We start from the raw sequence: 21,331 nt of genomic DNA on the forward strand, positions 1-21,331 counted from the left end.
CAACAACCAGCACAGCCTCTGCCCCTATAACCAGCACGACCTCTGCTCCTACACCCAGAAGAACCTCAGCCCCTACAACCAGCACAATCTCTGCCTCTACCACCAGCACAACCTTTGCGACTACAACCAGCACAACCTCTGCTACTACAACCAGCACAATCTCTACCTCTACCACCAGCACAACCTTGTCTCCTACAACCAGCACAACCTCTGCTACTATAACCAGCACAACTTCTGCCCCTATAAGCAGCACAACTTCCACTCCACAGACGAGCACCACTTCAGCTCCTACAACCAGCACAACTTCTGGTCCTGGAACTACTTCAAGCCCCATTCCCACCACCAGCACAACCTCTGCCCCTACAACCAGAACAACCTCTGTCCCTACAAGCAGCACAACCTCTACTGCTACAACCAGCACAACCTCTGCTTCTACAGCCAGCACAACCTCTGCCCCTGGAACTACTCCCAACCCTGTTCCTACCACCAGCGCAACCTCTGCTGCTACAACACGCACAATCTCTGTTCCTACAACAAGCACAACTTCTGGTCCTGGAACTACTCCCAGCCCTGTTCCTACCACGAGCACAATCTCTGCTCCTACAGCCAGCACAACCTCTGCCCCTACAACCAGCACAACCTCAGCTCCTACAATCAGCACAACCTCTGCTTCTACAACCAGCACAACATCTACTACTACAACCAGCACAACCTCTACCCCTACAAGCAGCAAAACCTCCACTCCACAGACCAGCACAACCTCAGCTCCCACAACCAGCACAACTTCTGGTCCTGGAACTACCCCAAGCCCTGTTCCCACCACCAGCACAACCTCTGCCCATACAACAAGAACAACTTCTGCTCCTAAGAGCAGCACAACCTCTGCCGCTACAACCAGCACAACCTCTGGTCCTGAAACTACTCCCAGCCCTGTTCCTACCACCAGCACAACCTCTTCTCCTACAACCAGCACAACCTCTGCTCCTACAACCAGCAGAACCTCTGCTCCTACAACCAGCACAACCTCTAGTGCTGGAACTACTCCCAGCCCTGTTCCTACCACCAGCAAAACCTCTTCTCCTACAACCAGCACAACTTCTGCCTCTACAGTCAGCAAAACCTCTGGTCTTGGAACTACTACCAGCCCTGTTCCTACCACCAGCACAACCTCTGCTACTACAACCAGCACAACCTCTCCCCCTACAAGCAGCACAACCTCCACTCCACAGACCAGCAAAACCTCAGCTGCTACAAGCAGCACAACCTCTGGTTCTGGAACTACTCCCAGCCCTGTTACCACCACCAGCACAGCTTCTGTTTCAAAGACCAGCACAAGCCATGTTTCTGTATCCAAGACAACCCACTCCCAACCAGTCACCAGAGACTGTCATCCCCGGTGCAGCTGGACCAAGTGGTTTGATGTGGACTTTCCATCCCCTGGACCCCACGGCGGAGACAAGGAAACCTACAACAACATCATCAGGAGTGGGGAAAAAATCTGCCGCCGACCGGAGGAGATCACCAGGCTCCAGTGCCGAGCCGAGAGCCACCCGGAGGTGAGCATCGAACACCTGGGCCAGGTGGTGCAGTGCAGCCGTGAAGAGGGCCTGGTGTGCCGGAACCAGGACCAGCAGGGACCCTTCAAGATGTGCCTCAACTACGAGGTGCGGGTACTCTGCTGTGAGACCCCCAAGGGCTGCCCTGTGACCTCCACACCTGTGACAGCTCCTAGCACCCCTAGTGAGAGAGCCACCAGCCCAACTCAGAGCACCTCCTCTTGGCAGAAATCCAGGACAACCACTTTGGTGACAACCAGCACAACCTCCACTGCACAGACCAGCACAACCTCTGCCCCTACAACTAGCACAACCCCTGCTTCTACACCCAGCACAACTTCTGCTCCTACAACCAGCACAACCTCTGCTCCCACAACCAGCACAACTTCTGCCCCTACAACCAGCACAACCTCCACTCCACAGACCAGCACATCCTCTGCCCCTACAAGCAGCACAACCTTGGCTCCCACAACGAGCACTTCCTCAGCTCCTACAACCAGCACAACGTTTGCCCCTGCAAGCAGCACAACCTCGGCTCCTACCACCAGCACAACCTCTGCTCCAATAACCAGCACAACCTCTGCTCCTACAACCAGCACAATCTCTGCCCCTACAACCAGCACAACCTCTTCCCCTACAACCAGCACAACCTCTGCTACTACAACCAGCACAACCTCTCCCCCTACAAGCAGCACAACCTCCACTCCACAGACCAGCAAAACCTCAGCTGCTACAAGCAGCACAACCTCTGGTTCTGGAACTACTCCCAGCCCTGTTACCACCACCAGCACAGCTTCTGTTTCAAAGACCAGCACAAGCCATGTTTCTGTATCCAAGACAACCCACTCCCAACCAGTCACCAGAGACTGTCATCCCCGGTGCAGCTGGACCAAGTGGTTTGATGTGGACTTTCCGTCCCCTGGACCCCACGGCGGAGACAAGGAAACCTACAACAACATCATCAGGAGTGGGGAAAAAATCTGCCGCCGACCGGAGGAGATCACCAGGCTCCAGTGCCGAGCCGAGAGCCACCCGGAGGTGAGCATCGAACACCTGGGCCAGGTGGTGCAGTGCAGCCGTGAAGAGGGCCTGGTGTGCCGGAACCAGGACCAGCAGGGACCCTTCAAGATGTGCCTCAACTACGAGGTGCGGGTACTCTGCTGTGAGACCCCCAAGGGCTGCCCCGTGACCTCCACACCTGTGACAGCTCCTAGCACCCCTAGTGAGAGAGCCACCAGCCCAACTCAGAGCACCTCCTCTTGGCAGAAATCCAGGACAACCACTTTGGTGACAACCAGCACAACCTCCACTGCACAGACCAGCACAACCTCTGCCCCTACAACTAGCACAACCCCTGCTTCTACACCCAGCACAACTTCTGCTCCTACAACCAGCACAACCTCTGCTCCCACAACCAGCACAACTTCTGCCCCTACAACCAGCACAACCTCCACTCCACAGACAAGCACATCCTCTGCCCCTACAAGCAGCACAACCTTGGCTCCCACAACGAGCACTTCCTCAGCTCCTACAACCAGCACAACGTTTGCCCCTGCAAGCAGCACAACCTCGGCTCCTACCACCAGCACAACCTCTGCTCCAATAACCAGCACAACCTCTGCTCCTACAACCAGCACAATCTCTGCCCCTACAACCAGCACAACCTCTTCCCCTACAACCAGCACAACCTCTGCTACTACAACCAGCACAACCTCTCCCCCTACAAGCAGCACAACCTCCACTCCACAGACCAGCAAAACCTCAGCTGCTACAAGCAGCACAACCTCTGGTTCTGGAACTACTCCCAGCCCTGTTACCACCACCAGCACAGCTTCTGTTTCAAAGACCAGCACAAGCCATGTTTCTGTATCCAAGACAACCCACTCCCAACCAGTCACCAGAGACTGTCATCCCCGGTGCAGCTGGACCAAGTGGTTTGATGTGGACTTTCCGTCCCCTGGACCCCATGGCGGAGACAAGGAAACCTACAACAACATCATCAGGAGTGGGGAAAAAATCTGCCGCCGACCGGAGGAGATCACCAGGCTCCAGTGCCGAGCCGAGAGCCACCCGGAGGTGAGCATCGAACACCTGGGCCAGGTGGTGCAGTGCAGCCGTGAAGAGGGCCTGGTGTGCCGGAACCAGGACCAGCAGGGACCCTTCAAGATGTGCCTCAACTACGAGGTGCGGGTACTCTGCTGTGAGACCCCCAAGGGCTGCCCTGTGACCTCCACACCTGTGACAGCTCCTAGCACCCCTAGTGAGAGAGCCACCAGCCCAACTCAGAGCACCTCCTCTTGGCAGAAATCCAGGACAACCACTTTGGTGACAACCAGCACAACCTCCACTGCACAGACCAGCACAACCTCTGCCCCTACAACTAGCACAACCCCTGCTTCTACACCCAGCACAACTTCTGCTCCTACAACCAGCACAACCTCTGCTCCCACAACCAGCACAACTTCTGCCCCTACAACCAGCACAACCTCCACTCCACAGACCAGCACATCCTCTGCCCCTACAAGCAGCACAACCTTGGCTCCCACAACGAGCACTTCCTCAGCTCCTACAACCAGCACAACGTTTGCCCCTGCAAGCAGCACAACCTCGGCTCCTACCACCAGCACAACCTCTGCTCCAATAACCAGCACAACCTCTGCTCCTACAACCAGCACAATCTCTGCCCCTACAACCAGCACAACCTCTTCCCCTACAACCAGCACAACCTCTGCTACTACAACCAGCACAACCTCTCCCCCTACAAGCAGCACAACCTCCACTCCACAGACCAGCAAAACCTCAGCTGCTACAAGCAGCACAACCTCTGGTTCTGGAACTACTCCCAGCCCTGTTACCACCACCAGCACAGCTTCTGTTTCAAAGACCAGCACAAGCCATGTTTCTGTATCCAAGACAACCCACTCCCAACCAGTCACCAGAGACTGTCATCCCCGGTGCAGCTGGACCAAGTGGTTTGATGTGGACTTTCCGTCCCCTGGACCCCACGGCGGAGACAAGGAAACCTACAACAACATCATCAGGAGTGGGGAAAAAATCTGCCGCCGACCGGAGGAGATCACCAGGCTCCAGTGCCGAGCCGAGAGCCACCCGGAGGTGAGCATCGAACACCTGGGCCAGGTGGTGCAGTGCAGCCGTGAAGAGGGCCTGGTGTGCCGGAACCAGGACCAGCAGGGACCCTTCAAGATGTGCCTCAACTACGAGGTGCGGGTACTCTGCTGTGAGACCCCCAAGGGCTGCCCCGTGACCTCCACACCTGTGACAGCTCCTAGCACCCCTAGTGAGAGAGCCACCAGCCCAACTCAGAGCACCTCCTCTTGGCAGAAATCCAGGACAACCACTTTGGTGACAACCAGCACAACCTCCACTGCACAGACCAGCACAACCTCTGCCCCTACAACTAGCACAACCCCTGCTTCTACACCCAGCACAACTTCTGCTCCTACAACCAGCACAACCTCTGCTCCCACAACCAGCACAACTTCTGCCCCTACAACCAGCACAACCTCCACTCCACAGACCAGCACATCCTCTGCCCCTACAAGCAGCACAACCTTGGCTCCCACAACGAGCACTTCCTCAGCTCCTACAACCAGCACAACGTTTGCCCCTGCAAGCAGCACAACCTCGGCTCCTACCACCAGCACAACCTCTGCTCCAATAACCAGCACAACCTCTGCTCCTACAACCAGCACAATCTCTGCCCCTACAACCAGCACAACCTCTTCCCCTACAACCAGCACAACCTCTGCTACTACAACCAGCACAACCTCTCCCCCTACAAGCAGCACAACCTCCACTCCACAGACCAGCAAAACCTCAGCTGCTACAAGCAGCACAACCTCTGGTTCTGGAACTACTCCCAGCCCTGTTACCACCACCAGCACAGCTTCTGTTTCAAAGACCAGCACAAGCCATGTTTCTGTATCCAAGACAACCCACTCCCAACCAGTCACCAGAGACTGTCATCCCCGGTGCAGCTGGACCAAGTGGTTTGATGTGGACTTTCCGTCCCCTGGACCCCATGGCGGAGACAAGGAAACCTACAACAACATCATCAGGAGTGGGGAAAAAATCTGCCGCCGACCGGAGGAGATCACCAGGCTCCAGTGCCGAGCCGAGAGCCACCCGGAGGTGAGCATCGAACACCTGGGCCAGGTGGTGCAGTGCAGCCGTGAAGAGGGCCTGGTGTGCCGGAACCAGGACCAGCAGGGACCCTTCAAGATGTGCCTCAACTACGAGGTGCGTGTACTCTGCTGTGAGACCCCCAAAGACTGCCCCATGACCTCCACACCTGTGACAGCTCCTAGCACCCCTAGTGGGAGAGCCACCAGCCCAACTCAGAGCACCTCCTCTTGGCAGAAATCCAGGACAACCACTTTGGTGACAACCAGCACAACCTCCACTCCACAGACCAGCACAACCTCTGCCCCTACAACTAGCACAACTCCTGCTTCTACACCCAGCACAACCTCTGCCCCTACAACCAGCACAACCTCTGCTCCCACAACCAGCACAACTTCTGCCCCTACAACCAGCACAACCTCCACTCCACAGACCAGCACATCCTCTGCCCCTACAAGCAGCACAACCTTGGCTCACACAACGAGCACTTCCTCAGCTCCTACAACCAGCACAACCTTTGCCCCTGCAAGCAGCACAACCTCGGCTCCTACCACCAGCACAACCTCTGCTCCAACAACCAGCACAACCTCTGCTCCTACAACCAGCACAATCTCTGTCCCAACAACCAGTACAACCTCTTCCCTTACAACCAGCACAACCTCTGCTACTACAGCTAGCACAACCTCTGCCCCTACAACCAGCACAACCTCGGCCCCAACAACCAGCACAATCTTGGCTCCTATAACTAGCACCAACTCTGCCCTGACAGGCAGCACAATCTCTGCCCCTATAACCAGCACAATTTCTGGTCCTGAAACTACTCCCAGCCCTGTTGCTACGACCAGAACCACCTCTGCTCCTACCACCAGCACAACCTCTGCCTCTGCAACCAGCACAACATCTGGTCCTGGAACTACTCCCAGCCCTGTTCCCACCACCAGCACAACCTCTGCTCCTACAACCAGCACAATCTCTGCCCCTACAAGCAGCACAATCTTGGCCCCAACAACCGGCACAGCCTCTGCCCCTATAACCAGTACGACCTCTGCTCCTACACGCAGAAGAACCTCAGCCCCTACAACCAGCACAATCTCTGCCTCTGCCACCAGCACAACCTTTGCGACTACAACCAGCACAACCTCTGCTACTATAACCAGCACAACTTCTGCCCCTATAAGCAGCACAACTTCCACTCCACAGACGAGCACAACTTTGGCTCCTACAACCAGCACCACTTCTGGTCCTGGAACTACTTCAAGCCCCGTTCCCACCACCAGCACAACCTCTGCCCCTACAACCAGAACAACCTCTGTCCCTACAAGCAGCACAATCTCTACTGCTACAACCAGCACAACCTCTGCTTCTACAGCCAGCACAACCTCTGGCCCTGGAACTACTCCCAACCCTGTTCCTACCACCAGCGCAACCTCTGCTGCTACAACACGCACAATCTCTGTTCCTACAACAAGCACAACTTCTGGTCCTGGAACTACTCCCAGCCCTGTTCCTACCACGAGCACAATCTCTGCTCCTACAGCCAGCACAACTTCTGCCCCTACAACCAGCACAACCTCCACTCCACAGACAAGCACATCCTCTGCCCCTACAAGCAGCACAACCTTGGCTCCCACAACGAGCACTTCCTCAGCTCCTACAACCAGCACAACGTTTGCCCCTGCAAGCAGCACAACCTCGGCTCCTACCACCAGCACAACCTCTGCTCCAACAACCAGCACAACCTCTGCTCCTACAACCAGCACAATCTCTGCCCCTACAACCAGCACAACCTCTTCCCCTACAACCAGCACAACCTCTGCTACTACAACCAGCACAACCTCTCCCCCTACAAGCAGCACAACCTCCACTCCACAGACCAGCAAAACCTCAGCTGCTACAAGCAGCACAACCTCCGGTTCTGGAACTACTCCCAGCCCTGTTACCACCATCAGCACAGCTTCTGTTTCAAAGACCAGCACAAGCCATGTTTCTGTATCCAAGACAACCCACTCCCAACCAGTCACCAGAGACTGTCATCCCCGGTGCACCTGGACCAAGTGGTTTGACGTGGACTTCCCGTCCCCTGGAGCCCACGGCGGAGACAAGGAAACCTACAACAACATCATCAGGAGTGGGGAAAAAATCTGCCGCCGACCGGAGGAGATCACCAGGCTCCAGTGCCGAGCCGAGAGCCACCCGGAGGTGAGCATCGAACACCTGGGCCAGGTGGTGCAGTGCAGCCGTGAAGAGGGCCTGGTGTGCCGGAACCAGGACCAGCAGGGACCCTTCAAGATGTGCCTCAACTACGAGGTGCGGGTACTCTGCTGTGAGACCCCCAAGGGCTGCCCTGTGACCTCCACACCTGTGACAGCTCCTAGCACCCCTAGTGAGAGAGCCACCAGCCCAACTCAGAGCACCTCCTCTTGGCAGAAATCCAGGACAACCACTTTGGTGACAACCAGCACAACCTCCACTCCACAGACCAGCACAACCTCTGCCCCTAAAACTAGCACAACCCTTGCCCCTACAACTAGCACAACCCCTGCTTCTACACCCAGCACAACTTCTGCTCCTACAACCAGCACAACCTCTGCTCCCACAACCAGCACAACTTCTGCCCCTACAACCAGCACAACCTCCACTCCACAGACCAGCACATCCTCTGCCCCTACAAGCAGCACAACCTTGGCTCCCACAACGAGCACTTCCTCAGCTCCTACAACCAGCACAACGTTTGCCCCTGCAAGCAGCACAACCTCGGCTCCTACCACCAGCACAACCTCTGCTCCAATAACCAGCACAACCTCTGCTCCTACAACCAGCACAATCTCTGCCCCTACAACCAGCACAACCTCTTCCCCTACAACCAGCACAACCTCTGCTACTACAACCAGCACAACCTCTCCCCCTACAAGCAGCACAACCTCCACTCCACAGACCAGCAAAACCTCAGCTGCTACAAGCAGCACAACCTCCGGTTCTGGAACTACTCCCAGCCCTGTTACCACCATCAGCACAGCTTCTGTTTCAAAGACCAGCACAAGCCATGTTTCTGTATCCAAGACAACCCACTCCCAACCAGTCACCAGAGACTGTCATCCCCGGTGCACCTGGACCAAGTGGTTTGACGTGGACTTCCCGTCCCCTGGAGCCCACGGCGGAGACAAGGAAACCTACAACAACATCATCAGGAGTGGGGAAAAAATCTGCCGCCGACCGGAGGAGATCACCAGGCTCCAGTGCCGAGCCGAGAGCCACCCGGAGGTGAGCATCGAACACCTGGGCCAGGTGGTGCAGTGCAGCCGTGAAGAGGGCCTGGTGTGCCGGAACCAGGACCAGCAGGGACCCTTCAAGATGTGCCTCAACTACGAGGTGCGGGTACTCTGCTGTGAGACCCCCAAGGGCTGCCCTGTGACCTCCACACCTGTGACAGCTCCTAGCACCCCTAGTGAGAGAGCCACCAGCCCAACTCAGAGCACCTCCTCTTGGCAGAAATCCAGGACAACCACTTTGGTGACAACCAGCACAACCTCCACTCCACAGACCAGCACAACCTCTGCCCCTAAAACTAGCACAACCCTTGCCCCTACAACTAGCACAACCCCTGCTTCTACACCCAGCACAACTTCTGCTCCTACAACCAGCACAACCTCTGCTCCCACAACCAGCACAACTTCTGCCCCTACAACCAGCACAACCTCCACTCCACAGACCAGCACATCCTCTGCCCCTACAAGCAGCACAACCTTGGCTCCCACAACGAGCACTTCCTCAGCTCCTACAACCAGCACAACGTTTGCCCCTGCAAGCAGCACAACCTCGGCTCCTACCACCAGCACAACCTCTGCTCCAATAACCAGCACAACCTCTGCTCCTACAACCAGCACAATCTCTGCCCCTACAACCAGCACAACCTCTTCCCCTACAACCAGCACAACCTCTGCTACTACAACCAGCACAACCTCTCCCCCTACAAGCAGCACAACCTCCACTCCACAGACCAGCAAAACCTCAGCTGCTACAAGCAGCACAACCTCCGGTTCTGGAACTACTCCCAGCCCTGTTACCACCATCAGCACAGCTTCTGTTTCAAAGACCAGCACAAGCCATGTTTCTGTATCCCAGACAACCCACTCCCAACCAGTCACCAGAGACTGTCATCCCCGGTGCAGCTGGACAAAGTGGTTTGACGTGGACTTTCCGTCCCCTGGACCCCATGGCGGAGACAAGGAAACCTACAACAACATCATCAGGAGTGGGGAAAAAATCTGCCGCCAACCAGAGGAGATCACCAGGCTCCAGTGCCGAGCCCAGAGCCACCCGGAGGTGAGCATCGAACACCTGGGCCAGGTGGTGCAGTGCAGCCACGAAGAGGGCCTGGTGTGCCGGAACCAGGACCAGCAGGGACCCTTCAAGATGTGCCTCAACTACGAGGTGCGTGTACTCTGCTGTGAGACCCCCAAAGACTGCCCCGTGACCTCCACACCTGTGACAGCTCCTAGCACCCCTAGTGGGAGAGCCACCAGCCCAACTCAGAGTACCTCCTCTTGGCAGAAATCCAGGACAACCACTTTGGTGACAACCAGCACAACCTCCACTCCACAGACCAGCACAACCTCTGCCCCTACAACTAGCACAACCCCTGCTTCTACACCCAGCACAACTTCTGCTCCTACAACCAGCACAACCTCTGCTCCCACAACCAGCACAACTTCTGCCCCTACAACCAGCACAACCTCCACTCCACAGACCGGCACATCCTCTGCCCCTACAAGCAGCACAACCTTGGCTCACACAACGAGCACTTCCTCAGCTCCTACAACCAGCACAACGTTTGCCCCTGCAAGCAGCACAACCTCGGCTCCTACCACCAGCACAACCTCTGCTCCAATAACCAGCACAACCTCTGCTCCTACAACCAGCACAATCTCTGCCCCTACAACCAGCACAACCTCTTCCCCTACAACCAGCACAACCTCTGCTACTACAACCAGCACAACCTCTCCCCCTACAAGCAGCACAACCTCCACTCCACAGACCAGCAAAACCTCAGCTGCTACAAGCAGCACAACCTCTGGTTCTGGAACTACTCCCAGCCCTGTTACCACCACCAGCACAGCTTCTGTTTCAAAGACCAGCACAAGCCATGTTTCTGTATCCCAGACAACCCACTCCCAACCAGTCACCAGAGACTGTCATCCCCGGTGCAGCTGGACCAAGTGGTTTGACATGGACTTCCCGTCCCCTGGACCCCACGGCGGGGACAAGGAAACTTACAACAACATCATCAGGAGTGGGGAAAAAATCTGCCGCCAACCGGAGGAGATCACTAGGCTCCAGTGCCGAGCCCGGAGCCACCCGGAGGTGAGCATCGAACACCTGGGCCAGGTGGTGCAGTGCAGCCGCGAAGAGGGCCTGGTGTGCCGGAACCAGGACCAGCAGGGACCCTTCAAGTTGTGCCTCAACTACGAGGTGCGTGTGCTCTGCTGCGAGACCCCCAAAGGCTGTCCTGTGACCTCCACACCTGTGACAGCTCCTAGCACCCCTAGTGGGAGAGCCACCAGCCCAACTCAGAGCACCTCCTCTTGGCAGAAATCCAGGACAACCACTTTGGTGACAACCAACACAACCTCCACTCCACAGACCAGCACAACCTCTGTCCCTACAACCAGCACGACCCCTGCTCCTACAACCAGGACAACCTCAGCCCCAACAACCAGCACAACCTCAGCTCCTATAACCAGCACAACCTCAGCCCTAACAACCAGCACAACCTCTGCCCCAACAACCAGCACAACCTCTGCCCCTACAACCAGCACAACCTCCGCTTCTACAGCTAGCACAACCTCTGCCCCTACAACCAGCACAACCTCGGCCCCAACAACCAGCACAATCTTGGCTCCTATAACCAGCACCACTTCTGCCCTGACAGGCAGCACAATCTCTGTCCCTATAACCAGCACAATTTCTGGTCCTGAAACTACTCCCAGCCCTGTTGCTACGACCAGAACCACCTCTGCTCCTACCACCAGCACAACCTCTGCCTCTACAACCAGCACAACCTCTGGTCCTGGAACTACTCCAAGTCCTGTTCCCAGCACCAGTACAACCTCTGCTGCTACAACCAGCACAACCTCTGCCCCTACAACCAGCACAACCTCTGGTCCTGGAACTACTCCCAGCCCTGTTCCCACCACCAGCACACCCTCTGCTTCTACAACCAGCACAACCTCTGCTCCTACAACCAGAACAACCTCAGCTCCTACAAGCAGCACAATCTCCACTCCACAGACCAGCACAACCTCTGCTCCTACAACCAGCATGACCTCTGGTCCTGGAACTACTCCCAGCCCTGTTCCCACCACCAGCACAACCTCTGCTCCTACAACCAGCACCACTTCTGGTCCTGGAACTACTTCCAGCCCTGTTCCCACCACCAGCACAACCTCTGTTTCAAAGACCAGCACAAGCCATCTTTCTGTATCCAAGACAACCCACCCTCAACCAGTCACCAGTGACTGTCATCCCCGGTGCACCTGGACAAAGTGGTTCGACGTGGACTTCCCATCTCCTGGACCCCACGGTGGGGACAAGGAAACCTACAACAACATCATCAGGAGCGGGGAAAAAATCTGCCGCCGACCGGAGGAGATCACCAGGCTCCAGTGCCGAGCCCAGAGCCACCCGGAGGTGAGCATCGAACACCTGGGCCAGGTGGTGCAGTGCAGCCACGAAGAGGGCCTGGTGTGCCGGAACCAGGATCAGCAGGGACCCTTCAAGATGTGCCTCAACTACGAGGTGCGTGTGCTCTGCTGCGAGACCCGCACAGGCTGCCCGGTGACCTCTGTGACCCCATATGAGACGTCTACCAATGCCCTGTATCCTTCCCTGTCTACCTCCGTGGCATCCGCCTCCGTAGCTTTCACCTCCGTGGCATCCAGCTCTGTGGCATCCACCTCCGTGGCATCCAGCTCTGTGGCATCCACCTCCGTGGCATCCAGCTCTGTGGCTTACTCCACCCAAACCTGCTTCTGCAACGTAGCCGACCGGCTCTACCCTGCGGGTTCGTGAGTGTTTCTGGTGCAATTGTTTCTGAGCTCACCCTGGTCAGTTTTTCATCCATGAACGCCAAGCTGTGATGGAGTTGAGAGGAGTCTCTGCTCTTTGTGGCACAGGCTCATTGTCACAGAGTGGCTGCTGGCATTCTCTGAAATTTTTTCCCATTACATAGGTGGCAGAAAGTTCCCCTCTGGCTCACTGAGAGGTTTTTCCTTCTTCTTTGAGCAGGACTCCACTAAAGGCTGCCATGTCCCTTCCTCCTGTAGGATCCACCATATACCAACACAGAGACCTCGCCGGCCACTGCTATTATGCCCTGTGTAGCCAGGACTGCCAAGTGGTCAGAGGGGTTGACAGTGACTGTCCGTCCACCACGCTGCCTCCTGCCCCAGCCACGTCCCCTTTGACATCCACCTCCGAGCCCGTCACTGAACTGGGATGCCCAAATGCGGTCCCCCCCAGAAAGGTAATCCCCTACTTCTCACCCTTCTGAAGGCTCAGGGGCCCCTACAGAACTTGAATGTCTTTGCAATTAGTCTTCAGCTGCAAGGTCTTGAGAAGGTCACTGGCGCTAGTGGAGGTGGCCTGGCCGTCAGGAGAGGGCCGTGCTGTATGTAGCCCGGGGTCTCTGATCCCCCTGGACTTCCCAGGCACGTGCTTTCTAGACACTGGGTGTGTGGGGCCCAAGGCTGAGGCTGTGCTGAGGACAGCCAGGGCCAGAGCAGCTGGATGAGGCTGTGGCCCCAGCTGCACAGCCAGAGAGTGTGGCAGAGCCCAGGGAAGAGCAACTCCCACACCAGAGGCCCCTGCCCCGGGCCAGCTTGGTGTCTGGGGTGGGTGCTGAGGGTGGGGCGGGAAGGAGACTGGGGCACAGCCACCCTCCCCTGTGCCCACACGGGACTCTCGGGACTGTGACCCCGAGAACCAAGGGGTGCCCCGGAAATCGGGAGAGGCCAGACCCTGCAGGTCTCTGTGCTTCTGCAGAAAGGTGAGACCTGGGCCACGCCCAACTGCTCCGAGGCCACCTGTGAGGGCAACAACGTCATCTCCCTTCGCCCGCGCACATGCCCAACGGTGGAGAAGCCCACCTGTGCCAACGGCTACCCAGCCGTGAAGGTGGCTGACCAAGATGGCTGCTGCCATCACTACCAGTGCCAGTGTGAGTGGAGCGCCAGGCGGGAGCCGGGGCACCCAGGGCAGCCACTCCCCACCCAGGTGGAGATGGGTGGGGCAGAGGAGGGGGCTTGGCTGAAGCAGAAAAGAATTGGGTGGGACAGCAGGAAGGACTTCCCAGCATCAAGGCGGGGCTGCATGGGGCTGAGCCTCCCCCCTTAGGGGTGCTAAGTGAATCCCTGTGAGCCTCAGAGCAGCCTGGCTGGAGAAGGTGGAGGGGTCTGTCCCTGCCTCGCTCCAGCCTTGTCAAGCACCCGCTGGATGGAGCTCTGTGCAGACGCTGGCCACGTGTGTTCTGATGACGTGGAGGGTCTCGTGCGCCCTGTGAGGCGAGACGGTGGGGGGTCAGGGACAGATGTGACCTGTTGAGAGGAAGCCCCAGGGCCATGGTGCCACCACCCGAGCCGCCCGTAAGGCTGCCCCTGGGGCCTGGCAGGTGTGTGCAGCGGCTGGGGTGACCCCCACTACATCACCTTCGACGGCACCTACTACACCTTCCTGAACAACTGCACGTACGTGCTGGTGCAGCAGATCGTGCCCGTGTATGGCCACTTCCGCGTGCTCGTCGACAACTACTTTTGCGGTGCGGAGGACGGGCTCTCCTGCCCGAGGTCCATCATCCTGGAGTACCACCAGGACCGCGTGGTGCTGACCCGCAAGCCAGTCCACGGGGTGATGACCAACGAGGTGGGGGCGCGCCTGGTGTGCCAGGGAGGGGGTGGGGGACGCGGCTTTCCTGGCAAGAGCCTGAGCAGCGGCTGACCGCCCGCCCCCCTGCCTTCTGATTTCCCGTCGACTGCACCCTGCGTCCAGATCATCTTCAACAACAAGGTGGTCAGCCCCGGCTTCCGGAAAAACGGCATCGTGGTCTCGCGCATCGGCATCAAGATGTACGCGACCATCCCGGAGCTGGGAATCCAGGTTATGTTCTCCGGCCTCATCTTCTCGGTGGAGGTGCCCTTCAGCAAGTTTGCCAACAACACCGAGGGCCAGTGCGGTGAGGCTACAGGGCTCCCGGGCATCGTCTGGCATTCGCGGGGGCGGGGGGTGCTGGGCAGGGACGAGGCCGCCGCATGCCGCGTGTGCTGGTGTCTCCGCTTTCTGGCTGCTCTGCTGAGCGCAGGCCACACGCATGAGGCTTACGCCTGCCGGTATCTGCAGCTCCCCGGTACCATGGGGACTCTCCCAGGGTTGTTCTCGGGGGACAGCGAGGCACAGGCAGGGCCCGCTGCAGTCCACCAAAGTGTGACCCTGAGACGCCAGGGTCCTGCGCCCCAGCTGGGGGTGCCAAGCCCCACGGGGGGTGGGGCCGGCCGGCCGGCTCTGCTGTCCAGCAGCCTCACCCCCACCGCGTCTGCCCAGGCACTTGCACCAACGACAGGAAGGATGAGTGCCGCACGCCTAGGGGGACGGTGGTCGCTTCCTGCTCTGAGATGTCCGGCCTCTGGAACGTGAGCACCCCCGACCAGCCAGCCTGCCACGGGCCTCGCCCGACGCCCACCACAGTCGGGCCCACCACAGTTGGGTCCACCACGGTCGGGCCCACCACACCGCCTGCTCCGTGCCTGCCATCACCCATCTGCCAGCTGATTCTGAGCAAGTAAGACTTGGGTGCAAGGGAGGGAGGGTCAGTGCCGCCGCCCCACCTCCCACCCTTCCAAGGGCTGGAGAGGAAGAGGCGCATTTTCAGGGGGCTCCTGAGAGGAAACGAGAGCTGCTGGTGCCACAGGCCAAGGAGGGGCGGGTGTTGGGGAGAAGTGGGTGCTGGGGAGGGGCGGGTGCCGGGGAGGGGTGGTCGTGGCTGGAATGCTGCCAAGGGGTCTCCAGGGCTGGCCGGCTGGGCCGTCTCTGAGGCTCTTTGCTGGCTCAGGTGTATGGACGGGGGCATCAGTCACCACCCCCAGGCAGCTCCCAGGTTTGCAGGGCAGGGGTGGGGGGGAGGCCAGGAAGAAGAACTTGCAGAAATAAATGGATGATGCCATCTGGACCCCCACCCCCAGCCCCCAAGCACACAGAATGTGTGGAAGGAGCCTGTCCGGGGACACAGGAGGGCGGCCGCACACTGGCGGCTGCTATGGGACTCGCCTCGCCTGGGGACTGCCCTGAAGCCTGGGAGCCTGACGTAGAGCAGGCAGGTGGCCGGAGAGGCTGCACCCAGCACCCCACCCATCCCTCCCACAGGGTCTTTGAGCCGTGCCACACCGTGATCCCCCCACTGCCGTTCTATGAGGGCTGCATCTTCGACCAGTGCCACATGACCGAGCTGGATGTGGTGTGCTCCAGCCTGGAGCTGTACGCGGCGCTCTGCGCGTCCCGAGACATCTGCATCGACTGGAGAGGCCAGACCAACCACATGTGCTGTGAGTGCCACCACTGTCCTCAGGGTCCCAAGTCGCTTGTGAGGGGCACAGGCACGCCGGGCGGACCATCAGGGTGGGACCTGGAGGAGGAGGGGGCAGCCCCAGGGCAGAGTGCACCCGGTTCCCTGGAGAGAAAGGAGGGCGTCCACATCGGGAAGCCCGTGGCAGGGCACCGGGGTGTGGGAGGCCGTAGCCAGGCCCAGGCCCACGGGTGGCTGCGGGCAGCTCCGGAGCAGATGTCGGTGCCCAGCGGCCCGCATTGCTCTGGGTGGGTGCCCTCCCGCCCTCTCAGGTGTGGCTTCCCCTCCCCACAGCATTCACCTGCCCAGCAGACAAGGTGTACCAGCCCTGTGGCCCGAGCAACCCCTCCTACTGCTACGGGAACGACAGCGCCAGCCTCGGGTAGGCACCCTCCCTCCTGGCTCTGCCATGGGCTGCTGGAGCCACCCAGCCGCCAGCCTCCTGCTGCATCTCCCACTCCCAGGCTGGGGCCCTTCCCACCCGGAGGGAAAAAGGACACCCACCAACCCTATGCTCTCCACAGGGCTCTGCCGGAGGCCGGCCCCATCACCGAAGGCTGCTTCTGTCCGGAGGGCATGACCCTCTTCAGCACCAGTGCCCAAGTCTGCGTGCCCACGGGCTGCCCCAGTATGTGCCCCAGGCCAGGGCTGGGGGGTGTGGCAGGACTGGGCCTGTGACTGTTGGCCAGGTCCTGGGGTCTGCCCCGGCCCCAATATGGGACCCTGCCCCTCGCCCCTATTGTGGCGGCTGACCCCCCAGTGACCTCAGATCTCTCTCCTTCCAGGGTGTCTGGGGCCCCACGGAGAGCCGGTGAAGGTGAGCGGCAGGCATGGCCCAAGAGGGCACTGGGGTCCAAGAGCCCGAGGAGGGAGGCTTTTGGAATACTGGCCCCAGAAATGGTCAGATGGGGCTCAGGGGTTGGGGTGTCCTCTCCCTGCCAGTGGCCCAGAGAAAGGGCCGCGGGAGGAGCCAGGCTCCCAGAAAGACTCAGGATCTCCCTTCCCAGGTACCCACTCTGTCCGCATCAGGGACGGTGCCGGGGCCTCTGTCCTGGTGTTGCTCTGTGGGTGCCGGCCCCGAGGCTGGCTGTGCTCCTCCCTTCCTTGGGACCCCCCTTCTGCCCAGCCGAGACTGTGGAGGTGTGAGGTAGGGGGCGCAGGCCAGTCACCCCACAGCCTGCCCACCTTGCAGAGCTTCGTGCCCATCCCTGGGCCCTACCCTGCACTTTTGAAGCCCTACTCCTGTGGAGTCCTCAGCTGCAGGCCACACGGCCTCCACACCTGGCCGCCCCGGCACTGCATGAGCCGGCCTGGCTGCTGCACCCCTGGGTGGAGCCACTGCGGATGCTGGACCTCAGTCCCCTCCCTTGCAGATGGGCCACACCGTCAGCATGGACTGCCAGGAGTGCACGTGTGAGGCGGCCACGTGGATGCTGACCTGCCGACCCAAGCTCTGCCCGCTGCCCCCTGCCTGCCCCCTGCCCGGCTTCGTGCCTGTGCCTGCAGCCCCACAGGCCGGCCAGTGCTGCCCCCAGTACAGCTGCGGTAAGCCCTTTGTTGGGTGGGGGGTATGACGTGGCAGGCAGGTGACCCGGAGCCCACTCGGCCCAGCCTTTGCTGCTGCCTTGGGGCGTGCACCTGGGGACAGTGCCTACGAGGGTGTCCCCTCCCCCGCTCCTGCAACAGCCTCATCTGGAGAACCCCGAGTGGGCTGTCTAGGCGGTCTGCAATCCTGGAGACCCCTGGGGGTAGGCCTTCGGGAGGGGGCGGGGGACAGACTCCCAATTGCCTCCCTCCCGCCCCCGCAGCCTGCAACACCAGCCGCTGCCCCGCGCCCGTGGGCTGTCCTGAGGGCGCCCGCGCGATCCCGACCTACGAGGAGGGGGCCTGCTGCCCGGTCCAAAACTGCAGTGAGTGGCCTGGACCAGGCCCTGTCAGGGGCCGTGGGCTGGGGTCTCCACCTGGGATTTTGGGGGGCCATAACCAGATGCCCCTGCGGCTTGTCCACCGCCGGTCTCTGGCTGTGGGCTGAGCCTTCCGCAGGGATGAGGCTGGACAAACCGCAGTGGCGAGCCCGGGAATGAGGTGCCCAGGAGGCTGCAGGGGTGGGAATGCTGAGGGTGGGGGAGGGTGGGCAGCGGGGGGTGCAGCTGCTTGTCTTCTCCTGGGCAGGCTGGACAGTGTGCAGCATCAACGGGACCCTGTACCAGGTAAGAGCCGCGTAGCTCAGACCCCCTCAGCCGCAGGGACGGAGCTTCCCACTGACCCTGAGGCCCAGGTAGACTTTGGAGCAACTGCCAACTCCGGCCAGGGCCAGGGACTCGAGTCTCTGCAGACACAGCCCACTATCAAGTGTGGCTGAGGCCCGAGGTCAGCCCCAGGTCCCGGAAGTATGGACATCTACACCCTGGCGTGCCTGGCTCCAGGGGGCTCCGGGGGGCTCCGGGGGCTTTGCCTCTCCTGGCACCACAGCGCAGCCAGGCCTGGATCCCATGGCTCTGTCCTGAGCCGGCTGAGCATGTGGCCCTGCAGAGTGTGTGGCCTTGTTGGGCACCCCATCCATGGGGGTGCAGCGTCGGGCTCTGCCCTAGGGATGGGGACCCTGGGCTGTGGCCTCTGCACCAAGAGGTGCCACCAGGAGTCACCCCAGGGGTGCAGGTCGGCCTGGTAGGAAGCGGCCTGGAGGGGGATGTCTGGGAAGGTAGGGGCAGCAAGCCAGTGGGGAGGCAGGGGTGGGTCTCCCCAGGACCCAAGCTCATGAGCGTCTGCTGCCCTGGCTCTCCCCAGCCCGGTGCCGTGGTCTCCTCGAGCCTGTGTGAAACCTGCAGGTGTGAGCTGCCGGGCGGCCCCCCGTCAGACGCGTTTGTGGTCAGCTGTGAGACCCAGATCTGCAACACACACTGCCCTGTGGTGAGCGCCCCTGCCCTGCCCCGCCCCCACCCTGCCCTGGCTCCCGGGGAGGCCGTGGTCCCTTAGATTCTGGCCACATGTCCATCCCTCCCGCAGGGCTTCAAGTACCAGGAGAAGAGCGGGCAGTGCTGTGGCACCTGTGTGCAGGTCGCCTGTGTCACCAACACCAGTGAGAGCCCCGCCCACCTCTTCTACGTGAGTGGCGGCTGCCACAAAGAGGAAGGGCAGGGTCTGGGAGCACTGGGGCATTTGGGGACCTGTCATTGCCAGGCATGCGTCTGGCAGAGGCTGGGGACTCTCTGGAAGCCCACGGGCTGGGGTGCAGATAGAGGGACAGATGGAGGGAGGGTCACTCACCCTGGGGCCTGGCCTCCCTCCAGCCCGGCGAGACCTGGTCAGACCCCGGGAACCACTGCGTGACCCATGAGTGTGAGAAGCACTGGGACGGGCTCGTGGTGGTCACCACAAAGAAGGCGTGCCCCCCGCTCAGCTGTTCTCTGGTGAGGTCCAGGACCCCCGCTCCAGCCAAGGGGGCTTCACCCCCAGACGGGTTGGGGGGGCTGTGATCATCCCTGCCGCGCCAGCAGACACCCCCTCCTGCTTGGGGCTGTCCACTCCTGAGCCTGGCCCCATGTCCCCGTCCCCCACTTCTGCGGGGGCCGCCGAGCGCCTCGGCACTGAGGGCCCCCCTCTGTCGGCACAGGACGAGGCCCGCATGAGCAAGGACGGCTGCTGCCGCTTCTGCCCGCCGCCCCTGCCCCCATACCAGAACCGTGAGTGCCGAGCCTGCTGGGCGGGGCGGGCTCCACCCTCAGAGGTCCAGGAGCAGCTGGGCTGGTCCTAAACCCTGTGTTCCTCCCCAGAGTCGACCTGTGCTGTGTACCATAGGAGCCAGATCATCCAGCAGCAGGGCTGCAGCTCCTCGGAGCCCGTGAGCCTGGCTTACTGCCGGGGGAACTGCGGGGACAGCTCTTCCATGTACGTGCCTGGGCAGCAGGCAGGAAGATGCGATTGGCTGTGGGGTGCAGTCAGGGCCCCCAGGGCTCTGGGTGCCAGACAGACGAGGGGCAGGACCATGAGGGGCCAGGCAAAGGGCTCTGAGGGTGAGGCGGGAAAGGGGTCCTGAGATGGCAAGGGTGGGGCCGGGGTAACTACAGCCCCAGAGCCTGTGTCGGCATCACGCTCTCCTGTTTACTGAGCTCCGCCAGGAGCTTGCCGCAGCTGCCCCGGGTCTCCCTCCCTCCCATCAGCACGGAGCTGGAGTCGGCCCTGGTGGGACTGTTGGTGCCTGAGGAACTGGCAAAGGAGAGCTGGTTGTCAGACACTGGCAGCAGGCCTCCAGGAGCAGGGAACATGATGAGGCCGCCTGGAGCTTGGCACGGTGCCGGCTTGCGGCAGGAGGCTGGGGCGGCCCCTGCGCAGCAGCTGGTGCTGAGCAGCCCCTGCCCACAGGTACTCGCTCGAGGGCAACATGGTGGAGCACAGGTGCCAGTGCTGCCAGGAGCTGCGGACCTCGCTGAGGAATGTGACTCTGCACTGCACCGACGGCTCCAGCCGGGCCTTCAGCTACACCGAGGTGGAACAGTGCGGCTGCATGGGCCGGCGGTGCCCTGCGCCAGGCGACACCCAGCACTCGGAGGAGGAGGAACCCGAGCACAGCCAGGAGGCAGAGAGTGGGAGCTGGGAGGGAGGCGTCCCAGTGTCCCCCATCCACTGACCAGCACCGCCGCCCTCCTGACCCCCAAGGAGAACCTCCCATATGTCCTCTGAGCTTGGCTTCCAAGGCCAGTGGAACTTGTGCCCCTGTCCAGGTGGCTGCAGCTTTGAACACACTGTCCATGCCCGCTTTCTTGTGGAGGGTGTGGGCTATGGGTCACCTGCTGCCTGGAGGAGGGGCCCTTACCCACCCTGCCTGCAGCCACCTCTCAGGACCAGCCCCGGGGCCGGCCAGGCTCCTCTGGCCATGTATCCAGCCTGCTGTTCTGGGGACTTGAGCATCACCTGAGGGTCTCAGGAGTGATGCTTGGACGTGGTGATCGGCTGCCTGGTGGCTGCAGGAGGAAGAACCTCACTCCTACCTCAGCCCTCAGCCTGCGCTCCCCTCCTCAGGACA

General features: G+C 60.4%; 1 protein-coding gene across 1 annotated transcript in view; it reads left to right on the forward strand.

Annotated features, from left to right (window-relative positions):
• MUC5AC (mucin 5AC, oligomeric mucus/gel-forming) overlaps positions 1–20,935 on the forward strand; it is a 45,199-nt gene extending 24,264 nt beyond the window's left edge. The window contains exons 33-56 of the mRNA XM_054524087.1: positions 527–2,062; positions 2,153–3,186; positions 3,961–5,101; positions 5,198–5,492; positions 6,900–7,215; positions 11,404–12,759; positions 13,022–13,221; positions 13,740–13,914; positions 14,365–14,615; positions 14,742–14,925; positions 15,291–15,528; positions 16,110–16,288; positions 16,603–16,690; positions 16,833–16,936; positions 17,094–17,125; positions 17,682–17,853; positions 18,117–18,218; positions 18,481–18,518; positions 19,096–19,218; positions 19,315–19,413; positions 19,599–19,718; positions 19,922–19,991; positions 20,082–20,196; positions 20,671–20,935. Coding sequence (XP_054380062.1) covers positions 527–2,062; positions 2,153–3,186; positions 3,961–5,101; positions 5,198–5,492; positions 6,900–7,215; positions 11,404–12,759; positions 13,022–13,221; positions 13,740–13,914; positions 14,365–14,615; positions 14,742–14,925; positions 15,291–15,528; positions 16,110–16,288; positions 16,603–16,690; positions 16,833–16,936; positions 17,094–17,125; positions 17,682–17,853; positions 18,117–18,218; positions 18,481–18,518; positions 19,096–19,218; positions 19,315–19,413; positions 19,599–19,718; positions 19,922–19,991; positions 20,082–20,196; positions 20,671–20,935 — 8,233 coding nt within the window. The remainder of the gene's footprint in view (positions 1–526; positions 2,063–2,152; positions 3,187–3,960; positions 5,102–5,197; positions 5,493–6,899; positions 7,216–11,403; positions 12,760–13,021; positions 13,222–13,739; positions 13,915–14,364; positions 14,616–14,741; positions 14,926–15,290; positions 15,529–16,109; positions 16,289–16,602; positions 16,691–16,832; positions 16,937–17,093; positions 17,126–17,681; positions 17,854–18,116; positions 18,219–18,480; positions 18,519–19,095; positions 19,219–19,314; positions 19,414–19,598; positions 19,719–19,921; positions 19,992–20,081; positions 20,197–20,670) is intronic.
• Positions 20,936–21,331: the final 396 nt, after the last annotated feature.

This window comes from Pongo abelii, chromosome 9 (assembly GCF_028885655.2).
Source record: "Pongo abelii isolate AG06213 chromosome 9, NHGRI_mPonAbe1-v2.0_pri, whole genome shotgun sequence".
In the NCBI taxonomy this organism is placed as follows: Eukaryota; Metazoa; Chordata; class Mammalia; order Primates; family Hominidae; genus Pongo; species Pongo abelii.